Genomic DNA, 13,259 nt, shown 5'->3' with positions numbered 1-13,259 from the left:
AGATTTTAAGAGAATGCCTTGAAATGTGTAGTCTGATATGCTATTAAAAGAAAATGAGGCATATCTAGAGTATTTTTTGCTCTTTGCTTCCCCAGAGTTTAACTTTAGGTTAAAAGAAACACTCCAGCTAATAAGATGTGGAATCCCAAGGTATGAATATTTGTGTTTCATTTTAATTCAACTTAAACACAACAAAAAAATTGGGGGATAGTTACTAACAGCTTTTTTTTTTTTTAAGTGTTGTCACTATAATTGGAAGCCATGTTTTTTTTTTTTTTTAATCATTTAGATTTTGAGAAATGTAAATATTTGCACATATCTTAGATTGAATGATCCTCATCCTTTTAATGAGAAAACAGTTTGGTAATCAAAGATAATAAGTCTTCATTGACTGCTAATTTAAACAATGTTTATGTCTGTCAAATATATTCAACAGATACTAAAACATCCATTTTAAAAACTGAAATTCTTTATGAAAAGTTTAAGGATAAGGTACTATATGAATAGAATATATGTATTTTTTAAATAGTAGATTCTAAACTTCCATTTGCTAATTGTAAAAAAAGTAGTATATATGTGGTTTACTTAACAGAAGGTTGGCAACTGCAGAATTCAGCAGTGATTCTTAAACTTGAGCATGCATTGGAATTACTTGAAGAGCTTATTAAAACAGATTGCAGAGCTCCTCTCTTCACCCCTGCTGAATTTCTGAATTACCAGAAGTGGAGCTAGAGAATTTGCATTTCTAACTAGTTCCCAGGTGATGTCGATGCTGCTTGCTGGTCCAGGAACCACGCCAGAGAACTAGTGACTTAGAAAATTCTATGCAAATTTCTGTATCACCCACAGTAATGTATGATAAATGTAAAATTCCATATATGAATGGGTGTTTGAATAATGTTTTTGGTGATCATGAATACATAAAATTATCATTGAAATTTTTTTTAATATCTTGGTTCATTCAATATATGTTTTTTTATTTCAAGGATGAAACACTAGTACACTGTAGTCTAAATGAGCTAGAAGATGCAGCACTTACTTTTCCAGTCCTTTTCCAAGATGTCATTTATCAGGTAATTTAAAAAAATTTTTTTAACTTGATTTTTGGCCTGTTAGATAACATTCTGAATTAAGAAATCTTTTGTAATTTTTTTTGATGATTCTGAATTAAGAAATCTTTTGTAACTTTTTTTGATGAAGTTTAATGTATTTTTAATGGATTTTATCAATGTTTTAATGATTTTATTAACACATAGTAGCATTATGCTAAATAATTACATAAAACATTGATTTGTTACCAAAAAGATGTGAACTTTTTTACCCAGTAATCTCTGCTAGTTTTATAATCTGTTTGCCAGCAGGTGGAGGCAGGAGCACTGACATCATAGATCCCTGAGAAGAACTTGCCAGGTTAATACCTGGTGTATTTTTTTTCTCCAAAATTCAATTACTATAAAGAAAAGTCATTCCTTGTTGGTCATTTTAATTTCCTTTTGTAGTAATATGGTCTATAGATTGCAGTTTGGTTGATCTACTTTATATTAATCACAGAATTCCAGGATACTCTTCTAGTTATTGCTTTACTTAAAAATTGGGACTATAAGCATTTTTCCCTCATCTGTGTTGATGGACAAGTAACAGTGCAAAATACAAATATTTACATTTCACTGCGAATTACATTTTGTGTGTGTTGGCCATAGTTTTTACTTTCTGTGTGAGCTTTTTCCGATCATAAAATTTGAGTTAATATATGTGAATACACTTTGAAATTTGCAAGGAAAGTGCTTTTCTGTGGTGGCGGTTGTTATTTCATTTGTATTTGCTTTATAAATAATAGTTGTTGAAGAGTTGGGAAAGAGGCAAAAAAGTTGTTGAGGAAAATCAAGGATTTAACTAAATAAATCCATAGAACATTTATCATGAAGATGATGAAAAGGTGTTTAATTTTGTTTATGTGTTCTTAATAGGGAGCTAGAACTTAGGTATAGTTTTATTGATACATAATAGTTATCTCTGGAGAATAAAAAAATTTCAGAATTAAATAGAAGTTTGTGGTTCGGAGTCTACTTTATCTTGTAATGAGTTATACAAGGATTTACTTTAGCAGTTATTGTCAGTTCTAGTTTAATTTAGGTTTTGTAGGTATAGTAATATGTGAATACTATATTTTTTCCTTTTTATGTAAACTGATTTTAATTCTTATATGTGATTAGAGAATGAGCAAAATATACATAAAAATAAGGGATTTAAAAGTTTCTACAGCAGCTGGTATTCCTAGATGGTCTCCTATCCAAGTACTAACCAGGCCCGACCATGTTTAGCTTCCAAGATCAGACGAGATCAGGCACATTCAGGGTGGCATGGCCATAGACAGGATTTAAAAGTTTTTGTATTCTTTTTTAACAATATTATTTGATTCAAAGGAAATCTTTCTCTTAATAAGACATCTTCTGCCAAAGAGGTTGTTCTTGTTTAGTGTACTTCAAAGACAGGAGTCCTGTGGCAAATAAACCTAGTATAGCAGCAGTACCTTAGTTTGTTCTTTTTAGCTTGATAAACTTCTTTGGGGGGTTCAGAATTGCACTTAAAAACAATGGCTTTCAGGCTTTGAATTTGGAAAGGAAAGCTGGTATTTGAAAAATAATTATTTTGAGATGACTTGTTAAGCTTTCAGATTTGAAATTTATTTCTTACAGATGGTTTTGTTCTGTTTATGTAATTTTTAATAGTGAAATAAGAAACTTGGAAAGTAGAGGAGTTTGATTCTTCACCCTCATGAGCATTTATTTTCAGTTTGACCATAAAATTGAATTTTTTCTTACCGCTGCTACCATTTCTACTTCAATTCTCTTCTTTATAAAGTTATTATTTTCCTGTGGATCTGGGTAGTTGTCTTATTTTGAATTAAAAGCTTCTAGCAGTGATATGACCATCATACTTAGAAAATCATATGTGTATTGCATCTGTCTATGGAATTTAAAAAAGTTTTTCTTATATATTTTAGTTATACTTTCTGAAACTGAAAAATAAACAATCTAGCCTAAATAAGGAGCAATGAGAAGGAAGTTTGACTCTTTCAAGTTACAGAGATGATTGCATTTTAATATACTGTGATTTAGTTACTACATCATGTACAGAGTTTAGTTCCCCTTCAGTAAATTTTTGAGGATGTCCGTAGTTAATATTGGGTACATTCCCTTGGATTTCTGGATTTGGCTTGACTATTCTGTCTGCTTTTTAAAAAATAACTTCGAAGAAATCTTGGGTTAGGGTTCCCCCAGTTTTCAGACCAGCAAGCTCCCTTTAAACAGGGAATGATGTCTTTTAAACTTTCAGTGGTGTTGTCTCCATCTACTGGCAAAGAAGAAATATACACAAGGGTCTGAGATGATCTAAGAGATTTTGGAGAAACCACATTATTAGGTAAGATGTGACTTACATGTTTAACCGCTACAATATAATGTGGCCCACTTAAACGTAGAAAGCTGTAAAATACTGTATATACTCTTTAAAAATAATTTATTGAGGTAAAATTCACAACATAAAATTAACTTTTTAAGGGCTCAGTTCCATGGCATTTATCTATATACTCTGGAATATGTTAGTTTCATAACATTTATAACTCTTAAAAACTCTTAAAAAGGTAATTTTAAGATAAGATCAAATTCTTCATCTGAATCAAAGCCACTTTGTGTCCTCTTGGGACTTATTTTACTTTTGCTTTCTTTTTGTGGTAAGTTTGTTATGATTGACTTGCATCTAATTTTAATTCCACTTGTTGCTTCTTTTTCTTTCAAAACAGTATAAATTGTCTTACATGTGTTTTAATGATCATCTGTATCAGGGATTGGTAAACTCTCTCCTATAAAGGACGGTTTGTTAATATTTTAGGTTTTGTAGTCTCTTTTGCAACTGTTTTTTCTGCCATTGTAACAGGAAAGTAGTCATAGACAGTACATAATTGAGTAAGTGTGGCTGTGTACTGATAAAACTTTATTTACAAAAATAACTAACAGTTTGGATTTGGCCGACAGGCTATAGTATGCTGACCCTTGGTCTGATAATTACGAGAGTATATACAGTAAATTTACATATTCAAATTCTAAGCAGAAGTAAGTAATCAAATGTTCATCAAAGTTCTTGTTGATATATAGAGAAATTTAAAACTAGATCCACTCTAATCTGGTTGTAGGCTTCCTTAGTTTTTTTAGACGAAAGTTTGAGGGAAATTTAGGTGGCCACTACTCACAGTTAAAGATTGCCTGACTTCATGATTTATACTCTTCTTTTGATTGATGTATAGGACTCAACTTAGTTAATGCAAGTCTTAGAATTTATGAGCAGGTAGATTATTCAAGCCTCTATTTGGTACCTTGAATGTATTTGAATTCCATTTCTAGGGGATAAAAAAATACCTAAAAAATCCAAGTCAAATTAAAATTTGATGTATGTTAGTACTGATATGGATAAACAGATTATTATTTGTGTATATAGAGAAAAAGTAATTTGAAAGAAAAACTGAGATTTTTAAAATGAGGTATGGTCCTCATAAAGGCAAAGTATGTGTTTTTGACTACGTCTTTCCCGTCTCCCTTAAATTGGTACTTTTTCCATAAATCGTTACACAATTAGTTGTTGGTAAAATGTATCTATTCATAGAATGGTACAAATGCATTTGATATCTGGAAAAACAAGTGCATGATCAGTTCTAATGCACATGTTTAACCTTTATATTTAGCTTATATTGACACATTGTCAGGAAATCCATCTCGTGGTGTTACCCGGTTAAGAGGTCTCCACTGTATTTAGTTTCTGTTCCTGCAGATCCACCAATTCAAGACTCTAGGTCATCTCACTCCCTCTTCCATCCAGAAGATGACTTCTATCCACAAGCAGGACTGAATCAAAAGACAGATTTTTCACTCAGCTCTTGAGCTGAATCACCTCCTCAATGACCTTCCTCTATCTCCATCAAGAACTGGAGCTCAGTTTTTTGAAGATGTAATAGAGCTACTCAGCCCAAACGTGGCTAATTGAAGACAAAAAAAGAAGATGCCTCATATGTATCACCACAGTGCAGCCAAACGTAACTGTGTTGTCCAACTCCTCATTCTGTAAAGTATGACAGGGGCATCTGATTTTTGGCTCTGTTCACCTGTAAGACTTTAGCCAGTCAGTGGCTTTCTGAAGATCAGTAAAATCAACAGACTTTGGGTCAGCTGTCCAGAAATCAGATTGTGGTAAGCACTCAAGGAGAGATAGGATCCTGTAGGGAGCTACTTGCTAAAGGATGCTTTGTTTTATAGTAGAGGTTGATTTTATGGGAAAAGCTGGGGGGAGAAGTGGGTGGGAACCCTATGTTTAGCGAAGCTCAGCCTTTTCCCCATTATTATGGTATATTTTCTTGGAAACCTTACAGCCTAGGATAAATTTCCACAAGAATCTCAAATATTTTATACCACAAAACAAGAGAAGTAGAGGGTCAGTGGCTTCTCTCTCCTCTCTGCAGTCTTTTCTAGAGAAGTTAGCATTTTTGCTTCATGAAGAAAAAAGCAGTCATTTAAATGGAGAGTTTTGTAGTAAATACCTAATCAAGTTTTTCTTTCTCTCAAGCTCTGATTTAAATTGACAGTAACCAAGAAGCTTTTGTTTTGTTTTGACTTTCGTAAACCATAATTTTATTGTACAAAAGCAGTATGTTTATTTGTCTCTTAAATAAAACATTTGAGGTCATGGACACTTAATATTAAGTGAGGAGTAATATTTTAGCTAGTTAGGAATAACATTTTGATAATTATTATCAAATAATGACCAAATATTAAAAATAACTTTAAAGTTACTTTCTTATCCTTATTAGTGTAGTTAGTCGTTGTCACTCATTTTTTCATCATAATTATTCATTATCAAGTTTTAAGTTAAAGACACGATATAGCTGAAACCTGTAGTTAGCTGCTTCTGAAAGATAAAAAAATGTATTTCATAGGGAATTCTTTGTAAATGTATCTTAAGCTTTAGAAGCAGTTTATTTAAAAAACCATGGAAAGTTCTTGTTCAACAGCTGAAATATTCTGCAAGTTTAGAAGAGGTGACAGTTCATTACTAAGCATATTAAATTAGGGGCTTCAAAGTTTAGAATTTGTTTCTAAAGGCAACATTTTTTTACTAAAAAGGTCTTTTTTTGCTTTTAAAATGACTACACTTTAATATAAACATCAGTAGTTTGTATATATACACATTTTAGTTGTTAAAATATATATATAGTGGCTAATTTTTACTTGAAAATTATTCTTCATTACTAACTTTTAGTATATCACTTATATGAATACATTAAACTTCACTTTATCCCACTTGGACTCTGTAAGAAAATTCCTTTTTAAATTTATTTCTACTTAATACAGTGTAAGGTTTTGCAGAAGCTTTTAGAGATTTGGGGCGGGGAGAGTTTGTCTTGTTTTTATTTTTATTTGTTTTGATGTTTTAGTATTTATCTCTTCATACCCAGATTGATCCACCTACAAATACTATCCCCAACAGCCATCTACCTCTTACTGGAACTGTGAGAAAGAGATGACTGTAAAATAACCCAATGGGTTATGAAGTTGAGGCCTCAGGGCCTCAGCAACCTTCTTTATGAAGGAGGTTGGGATTTTTGTCTCTGTGCTCTGGTATTGATGTTAAGAAAATGCTAAGTAAAATAGTTAGCTATCAATTGACACAATTTATTATTACTGTCCCTCTTTTTCTATCCCATAGCTTGTAGCCATGGAGCTTGCTTTCTCTTTGAGTTGAAGTTGTCCAGTTCTGACCCATAGAATCATACTCATTCCAGCAATTCTTCTTATAACTACTGAGTTTTAAATACTAAGATGATAATAGTAATAGCTATTTTTAGTCTCAATGTTCTGGGTGCTTTACATACATTAACTTATTTTATCCTCACAACCTGTGAGATAGGTACTTGTTACACCCATTTTATAGATGAAATTGAGGTGTACAGAAGGGTTTAAAAATTGGCAGAGCCACTTGTACACCTGTGGTATCTACTAATGGTAAAATCTTTCAGTTGTTTGTAACATCTCATTCTTCACATTCCCCAGTGTTAGTTTTCTACTGCTTTAAATTCTTACTGCTGATGAAATATATAACATTTACTATTTTTTTATTTAAAGGTGCCATATTTTTAAGTGGGTGAGTCCCACTGAATTTACCCTTTTTTCATACCTCCAGTAGTGTAGCAGTTAAGATACAAGGATATCATGGAAAAACAATTAAAGATATTTCTTTTTGAATGTGGTAGGGTCATATTATCTGCTTAAAACCACTTAGAGATATTTTTCCAGAAAAGATTCACATGTAAGATTTTTTTTTCTTAATCAGTTGCCCACAAATTGAAACTGCTTATCTTTGGCTTTTTTTGAAAAGATTCACATGTAAGATTTTTTTTTCTTAATCAGTTGCCCACAAATTGAAACTGCTTATCTTTGGGTCTTTTCTTTTTCTTTTTTCATCATGCTGTTAAAGGTATCTATGATAATAGATAAAGGTTTGATAAACCAGCAGTCAGAAATGACTCAGTGTTTATAATTTGACATGCATACTTAGATATGAATTTGAATTTAGATAGACCTTATCACAAAATATTTGTAAGTTTGTAACTGGATTGCTATTTTTATGACTAGTCTTACTAAATCTAGTCCTATTAACCATTTTTGGCATATTAGGACTATGTACAAAATTATAGAACATTCTCATTGTCTCGATACCAAAGAAAGGACAGGCTGACTGGTATTGTTCATATCAAGTTGCGTTAATGTTATTTAATGTTATAATGTTATTTTTTGTTATATATTTATCACTTTATAATATTTAAATTTTGGTAAAATCAGTCTATAGCAGATGGATGATACAAGATTAATCCCATTATCACTGTTTTGAAAATATTATTCCAATACAGTTTATTTTAAAAGTTTTGCATAATGAACATATTCATAAATCCCTATCTTTGGGTAGTAGTCAACCTTATTTAAGACATGTCTTCAGGTATTGTATTTTTATATACTAATTTTTTCTTATAGCATTATGCATTATTTTTAAACTTAACTTTTTTCAAAATATATTTGGTTTAGTGATAGAAGATTAAAACTATAGTGTAGATAGAGTAATTACTATATATTTGGAAGGACATACGTATACCATACTGAAATGAAACTTTTGGTCTATCTTACATTTGGGGACTGCATGGTTTTTGAAGAAGGATAGTTGGTGAAATACTAAGTAGAGAATGTAGAAAATAGGGAGTAGGCAGCTCGGGACAGGAATCTTTGTTATTAGGAGAAGAAAATGGAGTTAAGAGCATCCGTGGGATAGATTTTGAAGCATTTGGAGGCTTGCCTGTGTGTGCATCTGTACATTAATGTATCTGTGTGACCTAACACAATAAGTGACTGTAGTCTCAAAGTGTATAATACATACCTTACAATTGTTCTTTATTTCTTTCCTGCTGGACAAGATGTAGTGCTTCTTGACTTCTATAAATTTCTGCTTTAATAGATCCATCCAAATGACTTAGACCGTGCTGATCTTATGGCTCTATTTCTATTTTTCTTTCTGAGATTTTGCCTTTGCAGTACATGGCAGTACCTCTAGTAGTCCCAGTCCTACTCCTGCTCACTGTTACTTTGTACCTTTCTCACTAAACACCCCAAATTCTTGCTTAGAGCTTTTAATCCTGAAACACCTTCTTGTTCCAATGGTGACTGTTGTGAGAATAGGAACTTTTACAGTCAACAGTTACTATATTCTATTCTCATGGTAAAGAAGCAGTCTAGTAGCAATATTGCCCCATCTTCAGTGCCACCTTTCATCCCAGTAAATAAGCATATTTTGAAAGTAATGTCAAATTTAAGAAGTGTTTTATATTTAAATATAGTCAAAGTAGTCTAATGCCTACTGAAGTTACAGTTTTGACCTAATCTGGAATTCACTGTGTAAGAAGTTGGAAAACATCCCCTTTGTACAGTGTTCCACTTACTATGCTTGGATAATATTGTTAAAATAGAAGTATTCCTCTACAATAGAAGTGTGTTAGTGTTCAGAGGAAATAAATTACAGAGGCCCTTCTTCTCTTCGTTTACGGTATGGAGCAGGTGATAACAGGGATATTGAAAACAATTATACATACGCAAAAATGAAATAGTTTTGATTATTAAGTGCATGTAAGTGATAAACCATCTTAGCAACAAACAAAAGGCTCTTGTGATTCATAGTTTATCATCCTCGAGATGAGGTAATTTAAAAAAGTATTGGCAGAATTGATGTGTTTTTTTCTTATAACCAGTCTATTTTGAAAAGACCCATAGTTAATAAAAAAAATGATTTTGCCAGTCAAGGTAGTAATATATCTGAAATCTATCAGTTACTTGGATTACCAAACAAACAAGGTGTGTGGTTTTCAGTCAAGACCACAAACTGCACCAAATGTTTCAGGATGAAAATGTTAAAATTAATTAGCAACTCTAGTTAATTTTTTAGTACCGCATCCTAAATGATAGTGATTGAATACTGAGGATTGGTTATTTTTATTTGCCAGAGTTTGGGGGGCAGAGGGCGTCTGGCTTATTTTGTTTTTGACTAGTCAAGAAATTAAGATAAAATGCCTTAATAGGATTAAAAACACGTAAACTTATCATTCTAGCCCAGAGGTGAGGTTAGAGTGATAGTGTTAACATGTTAACAATTGTTCAAAATTTGTCTTCCACGAGTGATCAGTTCTTAAGGAAATTCAGTAGTTGTCCTTGTGTAGTGTTGTAGGCTTGTCTCTCTCTGTGTCTTTATTGCTATATTAACTTATGGCAGTTCTATTTCTTCTGCTTACTATATATTTGGCATTATCTTATTGCCCTTTGGGCTTTGGAAATTGCAAAGATGGGTAGTACATAGTCCCTACCTCCTAGAATTCTTTGCATGATTTCTCTTCTGCCCTAAAACATTCCTAGAGCTAGATTTTTATCCTGAGGGCATTTTTATATGCATGTGTATTGATGACAATCTCCATGAAGCCTAGCTTTTGAATTTGCTGCCATCACAGTTTTTTAATCTGAATCCAGTGAATCTGGTACATAGTTGTTTGACAGATATTTGTTGTTCGTGGTAGTTGAAGTTAATAATCACCTTTGGAGTACAAAATTTTCTTTTTATTAAATTTTGTCACAAAAGGAATATAATGTAAAAGAATAAAAATCTTTTGTAAATCAGCTTAGTGGTTCTCATGACATACATATCTGTGCTTTTTAAATATTGGACTATATTACAAGAGCTAGATTAAATGTAGGCAAAAAGATAGACACAGAAACAAGAAAATAATGTATATAAGGCAGTTCTTTGGGTAACTGTTGTTTGACTATTACATTTTCTACCTCAAGTAGCCCGGTAGTGCTAATTTATTTTATTTATTTTTTAGGCGAGGCAACCCTTGGTTGACCTCACAGATTGCAAGGACCTTTTCATCTTATAATCCCTTTTTATTATTTTTTTATTATTATTATTTTTATGCCTATACCGGTAGTGCTAATTGAAATACTACATCCGAATCAGTAAATGTAGAACAATAACATCATTTCTGAAAAATTCCAGGTATTTAAACCCACCAATCCAAACATCTCTTTCTTGAACATTACTTACCATAATAGCAATTTAAAGTAAAGGTATTCTTATGTAATTGTTGAGAAGAAATTCTGAGTAATTATTGAGGAAGGTCATTGAGACAGGTCAGCTAGACATGGACACACAGCCTGCCTAATAATTGGATGGATGCTACCTGGCTGGAAGATGGAGCTGATTGGTGGATCAAAATCTCAGAGGGAAATCTTATATTTTTAGTTTAAATGTTTATTAAAATTATATTCCATGAACTATTGTATGCTGCTGTTTATTAAAAAGTAAAATGATCACCAATGATTATTACTACCCTACCAAAAGGTTGTTGTAAGTGGTTTTTGGTATGTGAAATATATTTGGTTGAGTGATATTTAGGAAACTCAATTTTTTTAAAAATATGAACTTTATAATATATCCAACGTTAGAACACAACGTATCTTAAATAAGTTGTTTCTATTTTATATATTTATTTGCTGAAACCTATCTTTGTATTTCTTCAGGTTTATGTAAGATTAAGGCCATTCTTCAGGGAATTCCTGGAACGAATGTCTCAGATGTATGAGGTAAGCATACATTAGCTAATTACATAAATATTTTTATTTTATTCAATATAGTACCCATATTTAGATCATGTATAATGATTACTTCTTTTCCCCTGAATTTGTAGATCATTCTTTTTACTGCTTCTAAGAAGGTGTATGCAGACAAGTTACTGAACATACTAGACCCTAAAAAGCAACTGGTCAGGTAAATTCAACTAAGAAATAGTGGAAATGTCTGTCACACTGATCTATGAAATTACTATGATTATATTTAATTTTCATGGCCATTTTCATTTGGCTGCATATATAGAGATTTGTTGTGTTGAATGGTGGAAATAAATGAACTTTTTAAGCCCCAAAATTCTTTAAGAGTTCCTAATGATAGAACTCTGGACAGACGTTCTTTAAAGGATACAAAAATCAAATGTATTTATTTATTGTTACATCCATATCCTCACTTCGTTTGGGATTGTGGGGAGAGTGGGGGTATGTGGAATTTTTCACTGTGTGCATGATATTTCACTTCCTTATGTCTCTGAGATAATGCATGTTATGTCACCTTTTTAATGGCATAGAGAAATAAAAGTTAATTTTAACAGAAGGGATCAAATTAAACTTTGCTTTTTTTAAGAGCAAATTTATCTTCCATTGAAAGAAAATGTTAACATGAATTTAACTGGAAATTGCAGTTGGCTTAGTCATTCAGGTTATCCTGATCTGCACTCAGTTCATTGTGTGTGTCCTGAGCCAGCAGATGAATTTTGTTCCTGATCAGGTGGGGAGTGTCTTGGGTAATTTTAAAACATTTTGAAAATTAGTTCAATAAGATATTAAGACTGCTGCAGTCTTGCTGCATCATGTAAGATGTATGAGTTAATCTTTTGGGTTTTTGACCAAGAGCTGAGAGAGATGCCACGAAAGGCTTGTAATAGCTTTCAGAGCTAGGTATTCATTTACTTGAATACGTTCTCCTATTTTGTCTTTATGGAAAATCTTTAATTTCTACTGTTACTAGTAACTTTATTATCGAGTGTTTACAACTATGCTGGAAGGCTTTTCCTAATGCCCACTTTTAGGAGATTTTCTTTCTTGTAAATAGAACTGTCTTTTTTAAATCTAAATGATTAAAATTTGTTTTTTTTAAATCTAAATGATTAAAATTTGTCCTAGTTAGTTTCCATTTTATCTTTCATATAAGCAAGCTTCAGACATACAAAATAGGAAATATTTTCTTTTCATAAAAGCATATTATAATTCTCATTTTACCTAACTTTAACAAAAGTATACAAATGATTTTATTCTGATCATTTCATTCATTAATGAAGATTTCTATTCAGTACCTCCAAAATTCCAGGGAACAGTGGTGACCAACACAAACCCTTCCTCTCTTGGAACTTTCATTTTACTGGAAGAGAAATCGTAGTCAAACTAGTTTTCTAAAATTTTATTTAGGAGTTTCAATTTGTTTTATCTTGTTGCTTTTTGAAAAACTTAAAAACTTTTGAACACTATATTGAATTCATTAGAGGGCAATAGGGAATTATCTATGTTGGTGATAAGGTGGACTTAGAAATTCCGATGATCTCTGAATCCTTTGAGTCCAAATGCAAATTTGATGACTAGCAAAAGTAATTTCTTCCTAAAACTGCAAATACATGCTATTGACCCTCAGATTTCTTAATAACTGGAGAGGTTTTAGTATAAATTAATTAAAGTAACTGTTAGTATCCACATATATATTCAGTTGTCTCTGGTCTCAGGTGATTTTGCTGCTACTGGGAAAGCATCAATAGTGACTTACATGTACATGCTTTACCTGCCTCTCCAATTTCCTTATATCTCTAAATGTTTATTCACATAAAATACAGAATCTTATTTGGGCCCAACCAGGACCTATATTTTCCAAGTTGGATTGTCTAAACCTTTTAGAGGTAGATGATCATTAATTTAAAGTATGCTTTATAATAAGGGGGAAAGAACTATTTATTTATATTAACATTTTGTCTGGTTGTAAAATTCTTATTCTGCCATCACCACTGGTACTGATACTTATAAGGTTGA

The 13,259-nt window shown here is 31.9% G+C and overlaps 1 protein-coding gene and 1 pseudogene across 5 annotated transcripts in view; one reads left to right on the top strand and one right to left on the bottom strand.

Moving 5' to 3' along the window:
• The window catches only part of CTDSPL2 (CTD small phosphatase like 2), a 74,773-nt gene that overhangs the window by 54,845 nt on the left and 6,669 nt on the right, over window positions 1-13,259 (top strand). For all 5 annotated transcript variants that reach the window (XM_006920419.3, XM_015595980.2, XM_015595979.2 and 2 more), the window contains 3 exons: window positions 987-1,073; window positions 11,157-11,219; window positions 11,324-11,403. In XM_006920419.3, the coding sequence (XP_006920481.1) occupies window positions 987-1,073; window positions 11,157-11,219; window positions 11,324-11,403 (230 nt within the window). The remainder of the gene's footprint in view (window positions 1-986; window positions 1,074-11,156; window positions 11,220-11,323; window positions 11,404-13,259) is intronic.
• LOC112469770 lies at window positions 2,254-2,372 on the bottom strand (annotated as a pseudogene).

This window comes from Pteropus alecto, unplaced genomic scaffold, assembly GCF_000325575.1.
Source record: "Pteropus alecto unplaced genomic scaffold, ASM32557v1 scaffold86, whole genome shotgun sequence".
NCBI lineage: Eukaryota > Metazoa > Chordata > Mammalia > Chiroptera > Pteropodidae > Pteropus > Pteropus alecto.
This window is presented reverse-complemented; position numbering and strand designations above follow the sequence as displayed.